This window comes from Didymosphaeria variabile (genome assembly GCF_027946475.1).
Source record: "Didymosphaeria variabile strain IMI 356815 chromosome Unknown scaffold_2, whole genome shotgun sequence".
NCBI lineage: Eukaryota > Fungi > Ascomycota > Dothideomycetes > Pleosporales > Didymosphaeriaceae > Didymosphaeria > Didymosphaeria variabile.
In genome coordinates, this window is record NW_026611621.1 from 3940453 (window position 1) to 3961770 (window position 21318).

The following is a 21318-nucleotide window of genomic DNA, read 5'->3' on the forward strand; positions in this document are numbered from 1 at the left end:
TGTTCGATTTTTGTCACTCTTTTGATCAGCTTCCCTTTCGTTCCCGGCCGCTCTTTTAGGCTTCTTATGACAAGTGGTTCACTCTAGCAGTCAGAATGAAGCTTAGTCTCTTCATCTTCTTTTTGCTTTCGGCGCTGGCCATTGCCGTGAGTTAATCTTTGTCAGCAATAGTAGGACTCATACTTACTTGTTCAGTCCAATGTCCTGGAGACTGAGACCAATGTTTCGGAGGAAAGCACGCTCGTAGCCAGAGGTAGAGGCGGGTCTCGCACGAGGACTGGGTCCAGAGTCTCCCACACGAGACCCAAGAAAACGAAGACTACGAAATCGAAGTCCACGAAGTCCAAATCTTCCAAATCCAAAACCACCAAGTCGAAGACGAAGTCTAAGACTAACAAGAATAAAACCACGTCGAAGGCCGTAAAGTCGAAGACTGTGAAGTCCAAGTAGGTTCATCCATACCACGCGATGTGTGCCGAGTCCATCCATACTCATTATGTGATAGGACGACTTCGAAGACACAATCGACAGCAAAGGCTACACCGACTAAGTACATCTGTGGCGCGAAGAACAGCAGCTGCGGAAGTAAGAGGAGCAAGAAGGGATCCAAGACGAGAGCTTGCCCGGTTAGTGGTGGCAAGAAGTCCAAGAAGACCAGCCGCTCTCTTGCTCCTGTTCTCACCCGTCGTACACTTGATTCCGTCAGCAACGCCAACACATATGTTCCAACGCAGGCTATCAAGCACAAAGCGACTGAGCTTGATTACACCTATATCGGTCATGTGTATGCCGTTTCTAAACATGGATCTTTTGCGAATAAACCTCAGGTCATCCCACTCACTGGTCTCGAGGGCTGCACAGGTATTGCTGTAGTTTCTGAAAAGGGGTACTGGATAAGCCATTTCATGGAAGTTGCTATGGATGGCGATCAACCGGACCACAAGACGATGTGGAGCCATCTGATCAAGGATGCGACGCACGGAAAGGCTGGCAAGTACACGCCGCCTCACCAATTGTCCGATATCTTCGACGCAGACTCCAAGCCCAAGATATAGTAAGTCACTTATGCTCCATTACCGCATGAAGCATTCACTCACTATGGGCAGCATCTCGCGCCCCAAACACAACGGCGTCAAGCTCTACACGCCTCTAATCAATCAGATCATGGCCCAAATCAAGAAAGGCCCGCTGGCGCATGCCTCCGAGATAGAGTTTGACTATAAGAAGATGATGGGCGAAGCGGAGAAGAACACACTCGGCGAGACAACCGCACGTGGCAAGATGCTCGTCGAATACACCAACGACCAGCAGAAGGACTCCAAGACGCAGTCACCGCAGCAAGCCATGTACCGAGTCTGGCTTGAAGACAAAGACTACTCCAATACCTGGCCCGCGCTGAAAACGCAGCAAGGCACTGCCGGCGACGAGGAAGCGGCGGACAAGGTTACCAAGAAAGAATACACGGACCACTGCCTCGTCGACACATCGAAAACTATTCCCAAAGACAACCTCGACGACATCCTTGCTGCGATCTGTAACAAAGCACAGCTGGATGGTAAGTACTTCTCCTTCCTGCTCACGGATGCGTGGGATGCTGATTAGATGAATTAGTTGGTTCACCCATCAGCGCAGCTCATGGGAAGACGCAAATCAAGATTGGCATGTCATCGAGCCAGAAGGGATGCCATCCTAGCCCTGCGTCGAAGAGGCTTCCCAGGACGCAGTGCAAGCGGGCTGTTACGAAGGCGCTGGAAGCGTGCCCTAACCCTGCTGGGGGCTTCTTGGGAAACAAGCCGCTTACCTGGAATGCGAAGGGATTGGGTTGTGTTGATATCAGTGTTTATGAGGACTAGAGTTTGACGGCCAGAAAATTGAGCATGAACGGGGAGTATGGTAGTGTGAAGGGGGAGAGGGACCGCACGAAGTCGAAAAATATATAGTCGACCTATGTGTTTTCTACCCTAGAGAGACAGAAGTACTTCAACATTTAACTTTAATACCTAAAAATGCATTTGCATGTCTCTAATACTCTAAATCTGTAATTAAACACTAACTTTTAACTTAGTCGCATGAAAAAAAATTCTGCATCGCTTAAGTGGGTCCGCCAGCCGTCTCGTTTCACGTTTAGACCTCACCACAACTAATATACGTACACGTTTCCGTGATCGTGTCCATGACACACAGGATAAAACAGATATATATATAATGCTGCTCCCCTATCCCTCAATAACAGCACAAAACGGGGCTTGTGGTTTAGTGGTATAATTTTCCCTTAGCACTACTTTAGCACGGTTGAATGACCTTCAGCTGATGCCAAGTAAGTGGGAAAGGTCCTGGGTTCGATTCCCAGCAAGTCCAATTCTTTTTGTGGCGTTCTGGGAGTCCCAAAATGATTGGGAACCGTTCCCAATTGCACGCAACGCATTAATTTTTTCCTTTACAATTGCAGTTCCGCTGAGTTTCATGAAGAATGCCCGCGAAAGCTACGGAAACTGTACTGTAAGACGTTGTGTCAAGCGTCGCCATCGAAGTCAGTGTTGGAATGGCGACCGAATGAACAGTCTACTGGGGAGGTGTTAGAGTTTCCCTTTGATGATGATGAGAATCTAACGGCTCCTCAGGTGTATGAGGTCCTGAAACAAAGCTTAATAGAGATCTACCTGCTTCAGTCGTGTCAAAATATGTCTACCAAAATTTTGCTTCGTCCAAAAAAAGGAACGCGTAGATGGTGCATTCCCATAGTTCAACATGCCACCCCGCGATAGCTGAGACGCCACTCTCATGCGTGCTCTCGTTCTTCCCATGTCTCATGTTATCCAAACGATCAATCGGGATCCCATATTCATGGCAGTTGTTCGAGAGAATGAGATCGATCGGCACGCGCAAACCAAGAATACATACTGAGGTAGGGGACTATAGATGATAAATATTAGCAATGCTATATATCGAAAGTACTGCGTAATACATAGCTTGTATTCATGTAGAAACGAGGCACAGACTCGAGCGCTATTATGCGAGATGGAGCTGAGCAAGCCAAACCGAAGATGTTAAAAAATCGGTAAAGTTAGATTTCGCGAGAAGGAAGTAAAGAGCACTGAATATCCATTTGGGATAAGGAGGACACACGGGTGAGCACATATATTGACACTAGATAATGGTTTATTAGATGGTGGACTCAGCGCGCCGAAATGACCTTGGAAAGGGCAAAGGCAGACAATTCATACTTTATTCAGGTACAAGGACGACTTCTGGGTGCTTATACCTATGACGACTAGATGATAGTTAGTCCTCGAGCTTATCATAATATTCATCGTAATCATCTTCACTGGCCAGGAATCGGATGTTTTAGCGTATTCCCTCCCATGCTTCCAATGCATCCCAACCACCATACTCTGTACTCATGTGATTGCGAATATGACGCTGGTGGAATGCCTTACCACAGCTCCAACACCAATGGACGCTTCACGTATGAACGGGGCGCACATTGGCTAAGAAGCCTCAGGGCCGACAGTCGATGACTGTACTGAAGAGCGAGCCCTGGAAAGACTTCTTCAGAGTATCATTGTCATTAAGGATCCGTTAGCATTTGCTGAACTCATTTGGGTATCATTCATGAACTGTCCTACTCCTCTCGCTCTTCATGCGGACAAGACGTCACCTTGACCCAATAACCACCGTGACCGAGCTTACCATCCTCACCCTCATCTCAGGTACATCATCATCATTCAACTGCTCATTTGCCTCAATACCGCCGCCACTGGCGTTTCTCTCTTCAACATTCCGTATCTCGATGTCGTCCACCGCCATCACACTGCCTGTTTCCACCCTCACCGTACAATCACTCTCCCCCTGGAAATGCACGCCAAATCTCAAGGCACGCTCGATCGCCCTCCCCGTCGCCTTGACATACACCTTCTCTCCGCCTACATCACCTCGCTCATCTTTACCTTCTTCAGCAATCTCCCGCTCCACATCCTCCGGCGCAAGACGCCCGTTCGGTGCCAGTGGTTTTCGATTCCGCCCTTGTCGTCGCTGCCGAGATATTTGTGAGGCTTGTGATTGCACTTGTCGCTTGGAGATCTCGAGGAGTAGGCGGCGAATGCGTTTTACGGTCGGAATGAAGGGGGTTGAGTGTGAGATGTAGAGGATTTTTGGATGCTCCAAGGAAGCAAAGGGCGCGGGGATTGCGGGGTGGTGGAGAGGGCGTTTCGCTATAGCAGCATCTATGAGGTTTTAACATAAGTTGCGCATATCATTGGAGAGCGAGCTAACGTACTAGGCGGTAGTTTGGGGAGCTTTTTGCGATTCTGCTTTCGAGAAGGAGTCTGGTGAGGTTGTTTTGGGTTGGCAGGTATACCTTCCAACTTCTCAATCTTCTGCTTTTTGGTGTTTGGCGTTTGATCCGCATTTGCTTTCTTTACTGAAGGTGTGCTCGAGGAATGGGGAGCTTGTGCGCCTGGAGGCGTGTCGTTCGGGGGTGTAATGTGCGCAGCCGCTTTCGACGCTGCTCTCTTTTCTTTCCCGTCGTTTGTCCTCTTCTTGCCCATTGTGCTAAGCGTGCGTATATTCCAAGGTGTTAGGATTGTGACGGGCAAAAGTGAACTGATTGCCCTCAACGCGTCCAAATTTCTTATCGATATCGGCCCGCACGCTACGCGACAGCTCCAGCTTCGTCAGTACCCGTCTCAACGTCCACCAACCACAAACACTCCATCATGCCCCTATCGCGCTGAACAACTCCCCGCCGGCCCAATGCGGCCCCTAATTCACCTCCACTTTCCGCGCCCCATCTCTTACCGTACCGCCCAAACCCTTCAGGAAACCCTCGTCTCCCGCTTCCTCGCCTCAAAGCCGCCATCCTCCCTCCCTGCTCCACCACCGCACATCATCACCGCGGAGTTCAACCCGGTCTACACGTGCGGCCGCCGAGAGATTGGCACCGTGTCCGCAGAGCAGCAGGAATATCTGCAGCACCATGGGCAAGCTGAATTCGTCGAGGCGCTGCGAGGAGGACAAACGACCTTCCACGGGCCGGGCCAGCTAGTCGCGTATCCCGTCATTGATCTGCGCACACATAAACTCACGCCTAGAGACTATGTGTGTCTCTTAGAGAAGAGCCTGATTGCGACGTGTGCGAGTTATAATATCAAGGCTATGACGACGGAGCATACAGGCGTGTGGACGACGCCAGACGATAAGATCGCTGCTCTAGGTGTACATATGCGCAGAAATATTACTAGTCATGGGGTAGGACTGAATGTAAACACAGATTTATGGTGGTTTGGGCGCATTGTGGCGTGTGGGCTTCAGGGGAAGAGGACTACGAGCTTTGAACGGGAGGGTGTTGAGGACATTGAGGTTAAGAATGTAGGGAAGACATTTGTGGGTGAGGTTGGAGAGAGATTGGGGCTCGATGCGATCGAGGAGAAGGACGCGGAGGAATATATGCGGAAGCTAGAAGAAACAAAATAACACGAAAAGGCAAAACATTGTGAGTAGTCTAACTGACACATCTGCCTCCAGCTTTAGGATTTAGTGCAGAGTGGGAATGAATGTCCACGCTATCACCGATAGGTGTCAAGCGAGAATGGTATGTCCATGTTATAGTCATTTGGTGTCAAACACGAGAAAGGTTGGGAACCGGCCAGTCAGTCAAGGGTTGATTCTTAGAATCAGCCGTGACACATCCATGGCGTGGCGCGAACTACATTTGAATCAGATAGCACCTATCTTACTAGGAAAAGTATACTAATCGTACAAATTTTTACAGCGTAACGAAACGTAAGGTCCGCGTTGCTCTAAGCCTTCGCGTCCTCCACCCTCAACTCATCAGACTTCAACTCCTCAGGAGTGACCAGACCATCCACCTCTTCCATAAGCCGGCGCACAGCAACGGCCGAATTCCCACCCGCGGCCGCAACTCTCCTCTCATATTCCTCGTTGTTGCGCTTGACAAAGGGACTGTCGCTTGTGAATAGCAGATTGACTTCCTCCAAGCTATGACCTGCAGGCTCAACGTAGAACAAGTAGATCAACGGTATAGCCACGGCGTTCATGATACCGAAGAAGATGAATGTATACCAGCCGATCTCTGACAGCATGATAGGGATAAGGAACGTGGTCATGCCACAGCCAATCGCCCAGCCGAGGATGGTGAATGAGTAGCCCTTCGCTCTGACGTCCTGTGGCCAGATTTCAGTGCCGTAGAGCCAGGAGGGAACAATGTTGAACATGGTGAAGAACCATAGGTAAATGAAGACGAACGAGGCAGCAGCCTGGCCAAGGCTCTCCGACTTGCCCGGGTCGCTTTCCGCATAGCCTTCGGACGACTTGATAAGAGCAGCGACGATGAACAGCGCAATACCCTGGATAATGAAAGAGACTAGCAGGCTCATGCGGCGACCGATGCGATCGATGACGAAACCTGCCGCTGCTGTACCGAAGATTCCCAGAGTGTTGACCAAGCCACTCATCCACAAGGATTTGAGTTCGTCGAAGCCCGCTAGTGAGAATAATTTACTGCTCCAGGTCACAACGGCGATGATGCCTGACCACATCTGAACCTGTTGCAGCGCGAACCCGAGAATTGCTCGTCGACCGAGATGCAAGACGCCTGAGTGTCGCCCGCCCAGAGCCAGGTTGATATAGCTATTTCTCGGATGCTTGGATGCTTCCACAATGGCATGAAGATGTTCGAGTTCTTCCTTGATCGTCGGGTCGGTGGGTTCAATGTCCCCTCGTACTTTGCACAATATCTGGACAGCTTCGTCCCGCCTATCGTGCGCCATCAACCATCTTGGCGATTCTGGCAGCAGCATCACCGTGATGGCGACGATGGAAACCGGAACGCACATGAAGCCTAGCGGGAAGCGCCACCTGAATTCGATGGCGGAGTTGCGCACGCCGAAATTGAGCCAGTTGGCAATCGTGATCCCTAGGAAATTGGCGACGAAGATGAACGAAAAGTTGGAACCGCGATCGTGTGCTTGAGACAGCTCGGAAACCCAAGGAGGCACGATAGCCATCACGAAGCCCATCCCAAGACCAGTGATAACTCGGCCGCAGATGAACATATCAGAGTTGATACTGCCGGCTTGCAGCGCTCCGCCGAGTACACCTTGCCATGCACCAGCAAAGACACCAACTTTTCTGCCGTACCTGTCTCCGATCCATCCACCAATAAAGGCTCCAAACAAGGCTCCAAAATAGTACGAGGCAGAGAGACCGCCTTGCTTAGTTGAGTCCGTTACAATACCATCAGCACCAATGTGCATGGTGTCGATGAAGCCTGGAGTTCCAGAAACCGTGCCGAGAACACCTTGGTTGTATCCCTCAAAAATAAGGGCGATGAAGATGAAGGCATTGATGAGGAACATCAGAACCTTGCCAGGAATGCGCCGCCATGGTTGGAAAACCATACTGCAGAAAAGAGACCGAAACTTGTTGTGAGCTGTAGCATGAGGATTCACAGTGCTCTTATATTCATCAGAAGTCTTGAGTTCCAGATGGTCGACCTTGCAGTCGCCGAGTCTGGAGTTATGCAGAATGGGGAAACATCACTAAAAAAGCGGGACTCCATGGGGAGAAGGTTGCCAAGAATGATGGACACGAGGTTCCCCAGTATCGGTGAGCGGTTAAAAGGCAGAATGCTATAAAAGGCGTCCTAAACCAATGACAGCCGATCTTGGCGCGACAAGGGTCCGTGGAGATTTGCGAATGCTTCCCGCTGCACAGACGCGCGGCAAATGTTTCTCGCATGCGATTCAGCCACACGGACAAAATTTATTTTCCAGGCACAGTGGCACGGTTTTGACCATTCAATGCTGAAAGAGATTGGACGAAAGCCTGGAGTCATGACATGACATTCCCTTGTCCCCTGTAGCATTGAGTCGGTCTAAACTTCAAGTAGTGGGAAAATGCATGAAGCCCGTTTTCCATGGCCACTCCGACAGTACGTCTTGTGGTAGCTGCAAGTCGCGATTGTGGGGTTCCGAATACAAGGTTGCAGTCGAAGGCCCACTCCTCCGGGATGCCATGTGCTCGTCTATCTGAACGACAAGAGCTCTTAGTTTATGCGCCGATTTGATCGAGTGAAAGCCGATGTCCAGATTTTCCAGAAGCTGTGCTAGAGACAGAAGAACCGTGCGGACCTGTTGATATTGGTAATCTAGTAAGGGCTCTTCGAGAACGCCTCCGAGCACTGAACCAATACCACTCAGGTGGTGCAGCAATGGAGAGCTAATGGCGCGCAGATATGATGATGGTATGCGCATGAAAGCGTTGACAACCTCGCTAACGACCTGGCAGCGCTGTTCAATAGTATTCTGCTCTGATGCAAGAAGGACCATTCGCAAAAGCTGCACAGTAGCAGTGATGTTCGCGGCTTGAAATCCGTATCGGTCCTTGGCCTGGTCTCCTGTTCTCTCGTTGATCTCCCGGAAATGAAATGGCAAGCCGTAGTATATGCGATCTACCTCAGCTTGGAGTGTTCTAGCAGAGGGTGACGCGTCAAAATTGGCAGCAACCTCCAAGAAAGAGCGCTTCTTCTTAGTATGACTGTGCAGCTTCATTGTGACGTGTTCGAGCAGGCGCCACAAATCGGTTGTAATGTTCCATCCGTGCACCCAACTATCTGGTGAGACATTGGATGACGGAGTGGTGACATCGACCGGAGATTGGGGCTCATTTCTGTAGCCGGTGTTATCGAAGTAAGCATCGTCTAGCTCTGTCGTATATCGAACGCTTGATTGTTCTTCCCGACTACGAATCACGCTGTTGAAAACGATGCAAGAAAAGATGTCAAGGGTGTACATGGACCAATACTGTACGAGTCATCAGCAAGCTCCCTTGTACAAAGTCATGGAACTTACCAGCCGCCGGCGTTCTTCCAATTCAACTATTGTGAGGTCTCGGGGCCAATTGGCCTCGTCATGCAAGCCATCCATAGCTACCAGGGCGTGGTACTTGCCGAGGTAGGCCTGCATGTCACGGGAGTCGCCCTGTTGAATAGCAGTAAGTGACAGCAGTGCATACGCCCGCATAAGGTTCAGGCTCTGCTCTGGTGTGTCTGTTTTCGGCAAAGCATTGATAGCCGCTTCGTAGAAGACTGATGAAGAGGTGCTCCCGAGAGTCTGGCCATCCCAGGTGGAGTCGAATAGAGCATTATCAGCCGCCCGAGCAGAGGCGAGAGCACAAGCCGCCATTGTCACAGCGAACATCTCCGGAGAGTTCCCGTATTCACCGCGAGATATCTTGCGCAAGAAACTAGGACGATGAAACAGAGGGAAAATCGGATAAACAACTTCGAAGTAAACGTCGATGAGGTCGACGACGGTAGCTTGGCTGGCGACATGCGGCGCTGTCCAAGGTGCGGCAGCTGAGGAACGCGATGAGGTCAGACCATTCGAGTCTGGCGTTTGTGCCATGTAGAGTGAAGGCGGCGACGTCTGCTGCGATGCCCCCCGGTTTGGCTTCACGCCTCGACGCCTCACAGCGCGGTCGCGTGTGCATGCTTGATTGAAGTCGACACAGTTGCTGCATCGCTGGTGGATGTCTCCTTCAGCGAGCTGACATCGGATACTGCGCCGATGGCAGTAATCGCAGGCTTGAGTGACACGCCGGCGTTTTGCTGGCCGGTTCGAGTCGCTAGTCATGTTTTAAACGATGAGCCCAGGTAAAGTGGCCTCGATGCGGGGCGCGAAGGTGGAGAGAAGGCGGAGGATTGTTGCGGGCAAGGGGAGCTTTTAGCCATTTAAGCACGGAGGAATCAAGCTTTCATCCTGGCCTATTCAGGTTAAGAAGCCTCGGTACGCCTTGACCACGCGATGACCGGCCCACTCTGTTCCTCAACTCCACAATGGCTTTGCGCTTACATGCTGCCGTTACCGGCCCTACTTGCGCCCACTGCATCTCCACTTCAACTGCTGGTGTTCGTCCAGAGTCAGGATTGTCGCCTACGTGCGCGTACCCGGAGCTTTTTCCTTTCTGGCGCCGCCGCCGTAAAAGGGCCGACATGGCGGGCTCGTGGCGATATCTACAGCGTTTCACTTTATCTGAACATAACCATCCTGTCTGATTCCGACGACATCCAAATTCCTCAATTCCTCATTCCCTCTATCATGGTCTCTTTCAAAAATGGCCATCAGGTCAACGGGCAAGGTCCGGACCGTCTTCACGGATCTGCCCCCCTCGATCTGACTGTCCTCGGCATGAACTCCGGGACATCTATGGACGGCATCGACTGTGCTCTTTGCAGGTTTCGTCAGGACTCGCCTTCATCGCCTATGAACTTTGAGCTCCTCCAATACGACGAGATACCCCTGGAACCTGTCATTAAGAAGCGCGTTATGAACATGATCTACCACAACCGCACCACGCCTGAAGAGCTGTCCGAAGTCAACGTTCTGCTTGGAGAGACTTTTGCATCCGCCGCGATCGAGTTCGCTTCCAAACACAGCATATCCTTCTCAAACATCGATGTCATTGGCTCGCACGGCCAGACAATCTGGCTACTCAGTATGCCGGAGAAAGGTCACACCAAATCTGCCTTGACCATGGCTGAAGGCACATACCTCTCTTCAAGAACAGGAATCACCTCGGTCACAGATTTCCGTGTCTCGGATCAGGCCGCTGGGCGGCAAGGTGCGCCACTCATTGCATTCTTCGACTCACTAGTGCTCCACCACCCTACAAAGCTCCGAGCATGTCAGAATATTGGTGGCATTGCCAACGTATGCTTTATTCCTCCAGACCGGGATGGGGAGCTGAATCAGGAATTCTTCGATTTCGACACGGGCCCCGGCAATGTCTTCATCGATGCTGCCGTCAGACACTTCACCAACGGCAAGATGGAGTACGATAAGGACGGCAAGATGGGCGCGGCGGGCACAGTCGATCAAGAAATGGTAGACGAGTTCCTAACGACACACCCTTACTTCGCCCTAGAGCCACCCAAGACCACTGGGCGTGAAGTGTTCCGGGATACCATCGCCGATGATATGATCGCGAGAGGCCTTGCCAAGGGCCTGTCGCAGAACGACATTGTGGCGACAATCACCCGCATCACTGCACAAGCCATCGTTGATCACTATCATCGATACATGCCTCAGCAATACGGACCTCTAGCTGAGATCTTCATGTGCGGCGGTGGTGCTAAGAACCCTAACATCACATCGTTTTTGCAAAAGTCGTTCCCCGACACAAAAATCATGATGCTTGATGAGGCAGGCGTTCCGGGCGACGCGAAAGAAGCTATCACATTCGCGTGGCAAGGTATGGAAGCTGTCGTCGGCCGAAGCATCAACGTGCCGGATCGCGTCGAGACCCGCCAAGGGTATGTCCTGGGTAAGATCTCACCGGGACGGAACTATCGCCAAGTCATGCGTAAGGGTATCGAGTTTGGTGGTAAGCTTGATGAATTGCGGCCGGTGACGAACATGGTGAATTGGAAGAATGGGGGAGTTCTGAGTAACACTTGGTAGAAGAAGCGGGTTCCTGGTATCCACATTTAGCGGTGCATTTCTACAGGACCAACGCCCGCTGTAATTATGGAAAGATAACTTATACTCAGTCTGCAAGCCCTCACCATTCCAAAACCATAGAGGAGGTTTGAAGACACCAAGAGCCGGGAGTAACGAATGACAATTGTGTATAGTGTACAATGAAACATCTCTGTACAAAAAAGTAATGTAGCGTACAAGGGGGTCGTCTCCGCTGTACGAAGCGTTATAAGACAAAATAAGATTCAATTACGACCATCCACGCGTAGTCAGGTGGAGATGATGACTACCCGTTGTGCACAACATAGAACAATTGCGCCGTGGCGAAACCCTACAAGATAGTGAGCAGCAGCAACACAAGGGGCCTGTGTCATGACAACCTGTCATTCAGGTATCGTGCCATCGACGGACACCGTAGTGCCGGTTTGAGTACGCTTGGGAAATCGCAATTTTTCTGGAGGTGTGACGTCGTTTAGCAGTCGGGCTGGTTCCGCGTCCGCATCCTGTACGGTTGTTCGAAATTGTTTAATCATTTCTGTGACCGTGGCACGCTGATCTACTTCAACTTGAAGCAAACGTGTTTCGGTAAAGGTGGGAAACCCTTCAAAGATGGTGTCGCCTTGGCAACGATCGTCTTGACGTAGCATCCTCAGAGCTGTGGTAACTACAGGATGTGTTTCTGTTCTTCTTCTTGATGCTGATGTTGCCCTGTTGGTAAGATAGAATGCGTAATCGGGCGCATGTCTTGCATAGCCGAAGGAATCTACCGATGCCATGTCGTGAAAGATCCAGCGAGAGAATTTCAGGAAGATGCACCCGATGGACCAGACGTCATATCTGTGTGCTCTTGGTGTGAATTGGCTTGCGAGAGTTTCGGGTGCTTCGTAGCTGGTGTGGTGGCTCCATTAGTAGTTCCCTCGTCATGAACTCGGGAGACATACACGTCCGAAACAACCAGTCTTCCTCCGTCAGGCCCAGTGAAATGCGGAATGTTTTCGGGTTTCATATCACCGTGCCGGCAATTTACCGAATGCAAAGCTTCTATGGCTTCAGCGATGCCCAGCCTTTGTTGCAAGCACCATATAGTCAGCGTTCTCTCTCGAACGCATGTTATTTGGTAGTAAGCATCTCTAGCGAAAGGCGGATGACTAGCCAATCGTGACCATATCCAGCCCTACCTGTTGAAGTGCGTGCATATGTGTGGCGCGCGTCAGTATATGACACTTCAGGGGTCTTGCATGATAGTGACAAGCCGATTATGCAGCTTGGCTCGACTCGATGGATCCAGACAGCCTGCTGCCCTCTCGGCCCTGGCGATGCACGATAAGAATTCGTGGCTCAAATCTCGCATAACGGTTGGTCTCCTCGAACAATTTCAGGGGTTCGGCAGCCGATGCAGTACGCATGTGTGGGTCGCAATTATGGTGATGGAAAAGCGGGGGTAGTTCCGACTGAGTGCACCGGTCAAGTCCTCACGCCAAGGAGCGGTTCAGCCTATTCCCTCCTCTTCCGGTGAACAACCTCGAAGACGACCTCCAATTATACTTCAACACGTTTACCAGCCTTGCTGCATAGCATCCATAGCATGCGTATCGTTCAAAGTGAGGCCCGCAATGTATGCGCTTACCGAAGCTCGCAGCCAAAAGGCTCTAGCTCGCATTCAGCCCCAGGACATCCCATGATTGAAGAGCCTGGTTTTGGCCTTGTTACTCGCAAGAAGCTTTACGTCTACATTTCTCTCAGCAATTAAGGTACTCAGGTAATATCAGGACTAGTTGGTATCTGGTCCATCTATAGTTGTAAAACGTTAGAGACCCTAATTCTCGACAAGGCAAGATTGCTGGGTGGAACTCATCGCAGGACAGCCGATAGTCTTGCCAGAAAAGATTCTCGTGAGAAGGTGAACTCCGAACCACCAGAAAGTTCTTCGGGGAAAGCAGAGAACTATTGGCTTCAGAGAAAGACGACAACGACGACGTTTACGAGCAGCATCACCTCCGTATCCGAGAGGAATCGAAGATACACTAACGAGAGCCTCTCCTCATTGGTAAGTCTACCAGTGGCTGGAAGGTGAAGAGAAGGAACATCGACGACAGCATATCGTCAGCAATAACAGCATTCCGTAGCCACGTTCTAAGGAGGTCACACAAGCCTAGGCAGGTACATGGCGCTTTCTCATCAATGGGGCTTACCCGAACAGCATCGCAAATTCTGTACTTACAAGGACAATATTTCTCAGCATCAATATGGCATTACAATCGACAAACTTCCAAAAACATTCCGGAATGCCATTCTAATCTGTCGATCTCTAGGCATACAATATCTTTGGATCGACTCTCGTTGTATCATACAGGACGATACAGAAGAATGGGCGAAAGAATCCGAGCTCATGGAACAAGTATATAGCAGCGCGTACGTCAACATCGCAGCCACCTGTGCCAGTTGGACAACCGACGGCTTTCTCACACCCCGTCCTTATCGGGATTGCATAATGGTGAAAAAAAAAAAAGTTAGAATGTCTCACTACATGTGCGATGCCATTGATGACTTTACACGAGACGTTGAACAAGGGCACCTCAATCGTCGTGGTTTGTTACTACAGGAGCGAGCTCTGTCTCGGCGGACCATCTATTTTGCTGAGAACAAAACATACTGGGAGTGCAGAGAAGGCGTGCGATGTGAGACATTGACCATAATGAACAAGTAGGTCCTTCGCTTATCTAACATTTCTTCACACTTACAATTACAACTACAGTAAGAAAGCATCCTTTCTTGGTTACTCGGATTTCCCCAACCCTATCGACTCATCAGTAAAGGGCATAAAGATCCTGCTTTTCCAAAACCTATACGATAAATATGCGACCATGAGCTCATCATTCATGGAAGACAGGCCGGTCGCTATTAGAGGTTTGGAGAAAAGGTTGGTCCGGACTTTCAAGACAAAGGGCGGGTTTGGCATGTTTGATTGTTACCTGCACCGATGCCTTCTCTGGAAGCGGACCGGCTGGTCTCTGAGTCCTATCGATACCTTCCGTGATGAAACCCCTTCTTGGTCATGGATGGCCTAAGCAGGTGCCATAAGATTCATGGATTTCCCGTTTGGAGAAATTTCATGGGCTGATGACATCTATTCGCCTTGGCATCGCGACGAGATAGCAGATGACCATGAAGATTCTGGTGAGCAAAGAGTCAGGCAACCGAGCGAGATCCAAGCTCCGGCGTGGGAACTTGCCAATCCATCTGCTCCCGAAACCCTATTCCTTGATAGTCGTAGCCGGTCCTTCACTCAGTCACTGAGGTATATCATCGTCGGGACAGAGAAGTTTAAGAGGCCTGGGAGCAAGTATCATCGAATGTACGTCCTGATAGTTCCAACCTTTTCCGGGCATGGAGTAGGCGCATACCACAGGGTTGGGGTGGGCATCTTGACCCGAACCGATGATCTGCAAAAGCAAACTGCCTGCGATGATACGTCTCATTGAGGATTCATAATTGGGTCCCGTTGCAGTCAATTCCAATCCAATGGAAAGTATCCATTAATATGGTTTCGAAGCAAACCCGAAGTCGACAGCATCAGCAACGATGAGATGCCACCTCCAGCTTTTGCTTTTGCTTTCCTTCACACCGATCACAGTCATCATCGTTCCATCGAGAGCTGTAAACACCAATTCTGTAGAGTAGGGTGTACACTTTGGTGAGTCAGCTGACATCTCGACGCTCACTCTCTACGCCCACTCTGAACAAATGACAGAAGGTATTGGATCTCATTCCGCAGCATCGCCTCCACAAAGAAATTTCTGGAGAATCGAATGAGAATCTTCAACATCATGCGGTATGGTCGCAGGGATTCTATGCACGAAATTCTTTCTCGTGCTGACATGGGCGGCAGCTGTCTTAGCCAAGAACATCTGCTCACCGCAGTTCGAGATGTACACACACGAACTCTCGAAGATAGCCCCGGAGCAGGCCGAATGAAAGGAGCCTTCAGCGACATATAAGAGGCATCATTGCGGCCCCTGATGGAACCATCGCAGCGTTCATCTTCACCACTTCGATCACCACAACAATTGCTTCAAAATCGCCATGTTTGCCTTGTCCACCATCCTGGCACTTGCCAGTATCACTCTAGCAGGACCCGTACAGAAGATCCTCGCCGACGACGGTGGTCCATCCCGCCCAAATGACCCCGACTTCCCTCTTCCCGCACCTCTCCCTTTCAATACCACACTTCCCGGCGTTGACTACGAACTAATCGCCAGGCTGAGGACGTCACCCAACTCCGTGACACGCCACGCACTCCTCCCGGATGACGCCTTCAAGTTTGACTTCATCAATCCTCCCAATGTGCCCTTTGCAAAGCTCGAAGGCCGCGGCGGCACTCTTGTGAACGCAATCAGCCTGACGATGCCCGCGCTCATCGGCAATGGCGCTGCTGCCGCCATTGGGTTTACGAAACCCTGCGGGTACAGCAATAATGAATAGACTGTAGGAGTGGACAATGCTGACCTAGGGCCCAGCTTCAACACACCCCACACCCACAACCGCGCCACCGAACTCGCCATCATTGTCAAGGTCCGTCTCTCCTTCTTCTTCATTGTACCTTTTCCGTTGCCCATCTAACCGTTCTTAGGGCCGTATGATAACCGAGTTCGTCACCGAAACCGGTGTGCGCAAGATCCGCGCCGAGCACAACACCTACAGCATGGCTGTCTTCCCACAGGGCGCATTGCACCTAGAGTTCAACCCCGACTGCGACGAGATGGTGTTCGTTGCTACCTTCAACGACGAGGATCCGGGGTTGAATACGCCCGCTGAGTCGCTGTTCTTGCTGGACGATGACTTTGCGGGGCTGGCGCTGGGCCTGGAATTCTTGGAGGGCGCTGATATTGACAAGTTTAGGCATTTGGTCCCGGCGACGTTGGCGCAGGGGGTGGAGAGTTGTTTGAGGAGGTGTGGGATTAAGAAGAACAAGGTGGAGGAAGGGGAGCTTTAAGGGCGGCAGAGCTGCTTTCGGGTGACTGTGATGAGCCAAGAAGGTGGTGGTACAATGGAAGTGATATGAGGTTGGGCATGGAGAGTCTTTGGTGTAGGAAACATTAGACTTGTCTCATCACAATTCGTAGAAATCATTCAGACTCGCAATTATACTATGCACTTTACAGGCCACGAATTAGCTAACGTGGTCTTTATTGTGTCAAGAGCGAAGCATCGCGACTTCCGATTCTTGAGAGCATTGTTATATACAGCCCAATGGCAAACTAGACTGTAGTGTTTATGCACGATGGTCAGGCAGCAGTGGAATAGTGAAGATATTTGGAGCGAAATTCCGAGGTGACGGAATCGGAGTGGAACCATACCCCTCGGCCTGATTCGACTAATATAAAATCGCTTCATCCCAACGCTGCGATATGATAACAACATCAACTGAACAAAATGACAGCCGAGCAATATGTCGTCCTCCAGGGCCTCCCTTCACCCCAAGGGTATCACGACCTTCGGAAGCTTGCAGACCTGACGCCACCGCCGCCTGAAGCGATGGCGGAAGCAGTGCCCAAATCACTACAAAATTCGTTCACTTGCTTCGTTGCCTACGAACGAAAGCACATGATCGACGAGCAGACTCCTGGACCGAAGCAAGCTGCCGTCGCAATGGGACGTCTTCTGGGCGACGGAGCGCTCTTTCTCCAGCTAGTCGACATGGCCGTGCATCCAGATCACCAGAGCAAAGGTCTGGGAAAACGCATCATGGAATCGCTGGTGGCTTACGCCGACGAACATGCGCCCCACGCGTATGTTAGTCTCGTAGCGGATCCCCTGGGGCAACGGATCTACCCAAAATATGGCTTCGAGGACGTGAAACCGGGGATAGGGATGTTTCGTTGCCTGCGGATTCAGGGCGATCCCGAGTTCAAGAAGGCTCGAGAAGAAAAGCAAGCAGCGGCAATGCGAGCCCCTGGCGATTCAGCATGAGGCTCAGGAGCTTTTCGACTTGCAGATGGGTTCAGTGTGTAGGGCTGGAGGTGGAGAGCAAACGGGTGGAGCGATGCGGGGTTGGCGCCGGACCGTGCACGCCTGTTAGATGCATCATATTGCTGTTGCTGTAGGCGGAGCCTGTACACAGTAAACACGACGCGCAAGCTTCAAGTCCTACGTTCCACTCTGCCTGTGGCCCCAAATGAGCGTGCATGACCTCTTCCCAGCATGAATACCAGCTGGGCCGTTGCTACCCCGCGCGCTCGCGAGGACGAGCCAGTGTCATCAGTGAGTCGCACGCGCGGCGCATCCCCTGCGCGTGCGAGGCCTTCGTGTTTGCCCAAGCACGACTGACCTGCACGACAGATTGAGAACCTCCCAAACGAACTACTGCAGCTGATATTCGCCTTTCTGCCCTCCTCGGATCTCAAAGAAGCCTCTCTCGTCTCAAGATGCTTTCACCGCCATGCGACCGACTTGCTGTGGAAGATGGTCAATCTTTCAGATAGATGGCACCTCCACGTGAACGATGAGACAATCAACATCTTTGGTGACCGGGGTAGAGGGGAGCCAGACGAGGTGAGTCGGTCCTGTTCCCAAGAATTGAGTGTTCGCCTCTGCATGGCTTGCCATGGGGTAACACAGTACTCCAGCTTCGTCGCCCAATCGTCTACCCTTTGTATTCGACATGCGCTGACATACCTTGCTCTAGCACGACGATACACCGATCATCCAAAAGTTGTACATTCTGGCTACGAATCCATTGATCGCCTCGAAAGTCCAGGTCCTGACGCACCGTTGCCACCTCCCGACACCGAACATCTTCTCTGAACTACCGCATATGTACTTCGATTCTGAGAACCTGTCGCAGGATAATCGCATACAGACACTGCTCTGGCTTGCGGTTCGGAACTTGGTAAACGTACATACGCTGCGAATAATCTACGGACACTACAACTTGACGCGAATACTGCTGGCGGCGTTCTTGGATCGGAGGCGGCCACAACGCGTATCGCTGCGTAAACTGTGGGTGGAGAGCTCGTGCTTGTCAGGATTTGGAACGAACTATAACGACTTACTCTCACCCGAATATGCTACAGGTCTGGAATCAGTACGTATTCGTCGTCTGCGCGTAGAGCCCGAAGAGACCACAGCGCGAAGCAAGGCACAGTTTGAGTACAAGCTCGCCCGCGGTGGTAGACATCTTGCAATGCACAACGCTGCTGGTGGCTTCTTATATACCACCGTGGACATACACACTCCGCCACCCCGAATGACACCGGCAATCGTGCTCCCAACCCCTGCGGAGCTAAGAGCGAAAGCAGACGCTTACGACACGTTGATATGGGACAGACTTAACTTTGATGGTCCGGAGATTCAACCCTATGTTGACTCAAACCAGTTTCCCTATCCTAATCTGAAGTCGGGGCCTACAAATCCTATGATGAACATCATTGGAAAGTCATGGTCAACGCTGACCAGCTTGAACCTAGATTGGATTCTCTGGCGCCAAAACGGCTCGAGTAACGACACTATAGCAATCAGCGACCTACAGCAACTCTCACAGCTAAGGTTCCCAAACTTGCGGTCGTTCCAACTACGTAATGCCGTGGTCCCAGAGACAGGGTTGCCTGAGGGCGTGTTTCTCTTGGAGGACATGTTCCTAAGTTTCATGGAGGCACACACAAAGATACAATGCCTTGCATGGCCGTTGGATCGTTTCTACTCCCATCTGAAGCCGAGCCCTGATGTGTTGGTCCGGACACGGGTTGTTGTGGCCCATCTCCGCAATGTGCTTGTCGAATTACGGCTGGACAGCTTCTACTCTGCGAATGGGGAAATGAACACAGACGATGGTCGGGAGCCTCACGAGCGGGAAGAGCGCATCCGCCGTCGCCGCTTCATCAGCGATTTCGCCGCTCACATGCGCAAGATCGAACAGCTCAAGCTCGAAGGCGGCATTCCTCGTGATGAGAAGAGGGAGCTAGTACGAGCGCTACACTATTGCCGGTTGAAGAAGCTTGTTCTCATAGGGGTCACCTTCCCCGTTGGGAATACCTGGGGCGCGCGAGGAGTAGATCTAAAGCAGCACGATCCGAATCATGCCTCCGATGCGACGCACCAGCTTGAAGAAGAGGATTTCGATGGCATTCTGGCATCGTACAAGAACGGAACAGTGGTTTCTGATGACTTCATGTTTGAGCCGTACTATGGTTGGCGCGCAGAAGCCCCGTTCATGCAGTTTATCGCCCTCCACCACGCACAGACCATCGAAGAATTGAAGCTGTGTGGTTACAACGGCAGTCCCATCCTCTCGTGTTTGACACCAATAACCACCCCGCTCCTCTACCCTCTACGGCACTTCGACAACCTGAAGCAATTGGTTCTATCCTTCTGGCTTCTGACGTCTTTCGAGGATCAGTACCGCGACACTGAGATTATTCAATCGTGGATGGACACGCGTTCACCGGCCTCTACAGCACTTGTCGTTGTCACGCCGCCGGCAACTCCATCAAGCGCTCCACCCGTGGACCCTGCAATGATGCCTCGATTTCCCAGCCAGCCCTCTCGGCAGCAGAACTTCAATCGCTGGGCAGTCATGCTGAAAACGCGATTCACGCCCAGTGCCCTCGCATACCGCGTTGCGGAGGACGTTGCGCCTCATCTGAGCGAAGTGGCCAAAGCAAGGCCTGGGGGTGTGCGCGTTCGAGCAAGCTTCTGTTTGGGAACGAGGGAAGAGATGCGATCTGCGAATGATATCTTTGATCTGGATATCCGCATTGGGAGGCAGGGAAAGGTGTTAGAGTTTGTTGGACCGAGGGAAGAAGTGGAGAAGGGAAGATACTGGCAGAAGTTGGAGAACAGGCGATGGTTCTAGTTGGACTAGAGGCCAAGAGGGTGTACGGATGGATGTGATGCGACGACAATGACATAATGATGATCACGCACTGCTTTGGCGAACTGGAAATTTGGTATACCCTCTAGTTGGTGTTAGGTGGAAACTGTTTGGGAGGAGTCTTTGCTGAATATATGTGCTGTCGGACAGCTAACGTTTGTCTGTAGAGCGTTAAATGAATTCTGTCCATCACAATATACCTCCGAAGACCGAGCCATGTCTACACGGGGTACTCTCAGGATCGAATCCTCACCACATGCAAGACGACATTGATCGTGGTACGGCAAAAAGAGATTTTTGGTTCATTGTATGTAGCTTTGGGTGTAGACAAATACATGTCCCGTTGTGTACATACGTAGATTCGATACGGTATAATCAAGTCATCTATCTCAATTACCAGAAAGTCTCGCATAAAAGATCTCACCGAGACTCGTGGTTGTAGGGCTTTGGTTTGATCAACATTGAACTCTTGCATTGCCTTCCGTTGCACTTTCATCGATCTTGGGCATCTATTTAACGAACCTTCCATACTTCCAAGGCCTCTCTGCAAACGACATGAATCGTCCTGAGGTACAGGACCATCCATTTGCTACTCTGTGATGCTCACATATTTTCACCACCGGTACGGGGCCGCTGACATAGTATCCAACTTGAGTCCTCTCTGTGATCTCATATCAGGCAAAGAACATGATACTGCGGGTTACAAGAGAGCACTTAGCGCCGTACTCTGCGCGTAATCGTACCGTACATACACTATGTATTATGACAAGATCCCCCCACGGGGCGACGCTCAAGCCGGAGGAGTTTGAGTTGAAGGTTCCGCAGCAGGGAGTCGACCATTTCTACCAGCTGCTCAAGCTAAGGCTGGCTCCTAAGACGTATGAGAACACGCGGACGGACCCGAACCAATTTGGTGTCAGCCATGACATCATGTCAACGGCTAAGAAACAT

The 21318-nt window shown here is 51.1% G+C and overlaps 9 protein-coding genes and 1 non-coding gene across 10 annotated transcripts; 8 read left to right on the forward strand and 2 right to left on the reverse strand.

The window, feature by feature from the left end:
* Positions 1–95: 95 nt before the first annotated feature.
* Positions 96–1602, forward strand: N0V89_003002 (uncharacterized protein; the record flags this gene model as incomplete). The annotated part of the gene is made up of 4 exons (XM_056211806.1): positions 96–146; positions 196–253; positions 532–1054; positions 1107–1602. 4 exons carry the CDS (start codon positions 96–98, stop codon positions 1600–1602), a joined length of 1128 nt encoding a protein of 375 aa, XP_056075279.1.
* A 640-nt stretch (positions 1603–2242) lies between these two features.
* On the forward strand, positions 2243–2358 carry N0V89_003003. Its single transcript has one exon. It is a non-coding gene; the product is annotated as a tRNA-Ala (tRNA).
* A 1296-nt stretch (positions 2359–3654) lies between these two features.
* Positions 3655–4547, reverse strand: N0V89_003004 (uncharacterized protein; the record flags this gene model as incomplete). Its single annotated transcript, XM_056211807.1, has 2 exons — positions 3655–4223; positions 4277–4547. The coding sequence occupies 2 exons, from the start codon at positions 4545–4547 to the stop codon at positions 3655–3657; spliced, it is 840 nt and encodes a 279-aa protein (XP_056075280.1).
* Positions 4548–4752: 205 nt separating this feature from the next.
* Positions 4753–5472, forward strand: N0V89_003005 (uncharacterized protein; the record flags this gene model as incomplete). Its single annotated transcript, XM_056211808.1, has 1 exon — positions 4753–5472. One exon carries the CDS (start codon positions 4753–4755, stop codon positions 5470–5472), a length of 720 nt encoding a protein of 239 aa, XP_056075281.1.
* Positions 5473–5798: 326 nt separating this feature from the next.
* On the reverse strand, positions 5799–9425 carry N0V89_003006 (uncharacterized protein; the record flags this gene model as incomplete). Its single annotated transcript, XM_056211809.1, has 3 exons — positions 5799–7530; positions 7945–8822; positions 8871–9425. 3 exons carry the CDS (start codon positions 9423–9425, stop codon positions 5799–5801), a joined length of 3165 nt encoding a protein of 1054 aa, XP_056075282.1.
* A 447-nt stretch (positions 9426–9872) lies between these two features.
* Positions 9873–11480, forward strand: N0V89_003007 (uncharacterized protein; the record flags this gene model as incomplete). Its single annotated transcript, XM_056211810.1, has 2 exons — positions 9873–9880; positions 10040–11480. 2 exons carry the CDS (start codon positions 9873–9875, stop codon positions 11478–11480), a joined length of 1449 nt encoding a protein of 482 aa, XP_056075283.1.
* A 2713-nt stretch (positions 11481–14193) lies between these two features.
* Positions 14194–14566, forward strand: N0V89_003008 (uncharacterized protein; the record flags this gene model as incomplete). Its single annotated transcript, XM_056211811.1, has 2 exons — positions 14194–14201; positions 14254–14566. The coding sequence occupies 2 exons, from the start codon at positions 14194–14196 to the stop codon at positions 14564–14566; spliced, it is 321 nt and encodes a 106-aa protein (XP_056075284.1).
* A 1015-nt stretch (positions 14567–15581) lies between these two features.
* N0V89_003009 (uncharacterized protein) lies at positions 15582–16491 on the forward strand (the record flags this gene model as incomplete). Its single annotated transcript, XM_056211812.1, has 3 exons — positions 15582–15961; positions 16016–16070; positions 16129–16491. The coding sequence occupies 3 exons, from the start codon at positions 15582–15584 to the stop codon at positions 16489–16491; spliced, it is 798 nt and encodes a 265-aa protein (XP_056075285.1).
* A 440-nt stretch (positions 16492–16931) lies between these two features.
* Positions 16932–17468, forward strand: N0V89_003010 (uncharacterized protein; the record flags this gene model as incomplete). Its single annotated transcript, XM_056211813.1, has 1 exon — positions 16932–17468. One exon carries the CDS (start codon positions 16932–16934, stop codon positions 17466–17468), a length of 537 nt encoding a protein of 178 aa, XP_056075286.1.
* Positions 17469–18312: 844 nt separating this feature from the next.
* Positions 18313–20349, forward strand: N0V89_003011 (uncharacterized protein; the record flags this gene model as incomplete). Its single annotated transcript, XM_056211814.1, has 1 exon — positions 18313–20349. The coding sequence occupies one exon, from the start codon at positions 18313–18315 to the stop codon at positions 20347–20349; it is 2037 nt and encodes a 678-aa protein (XP_056075287.1).
* Positions 20350–21318: the final 969 nt, after the last annotated feature.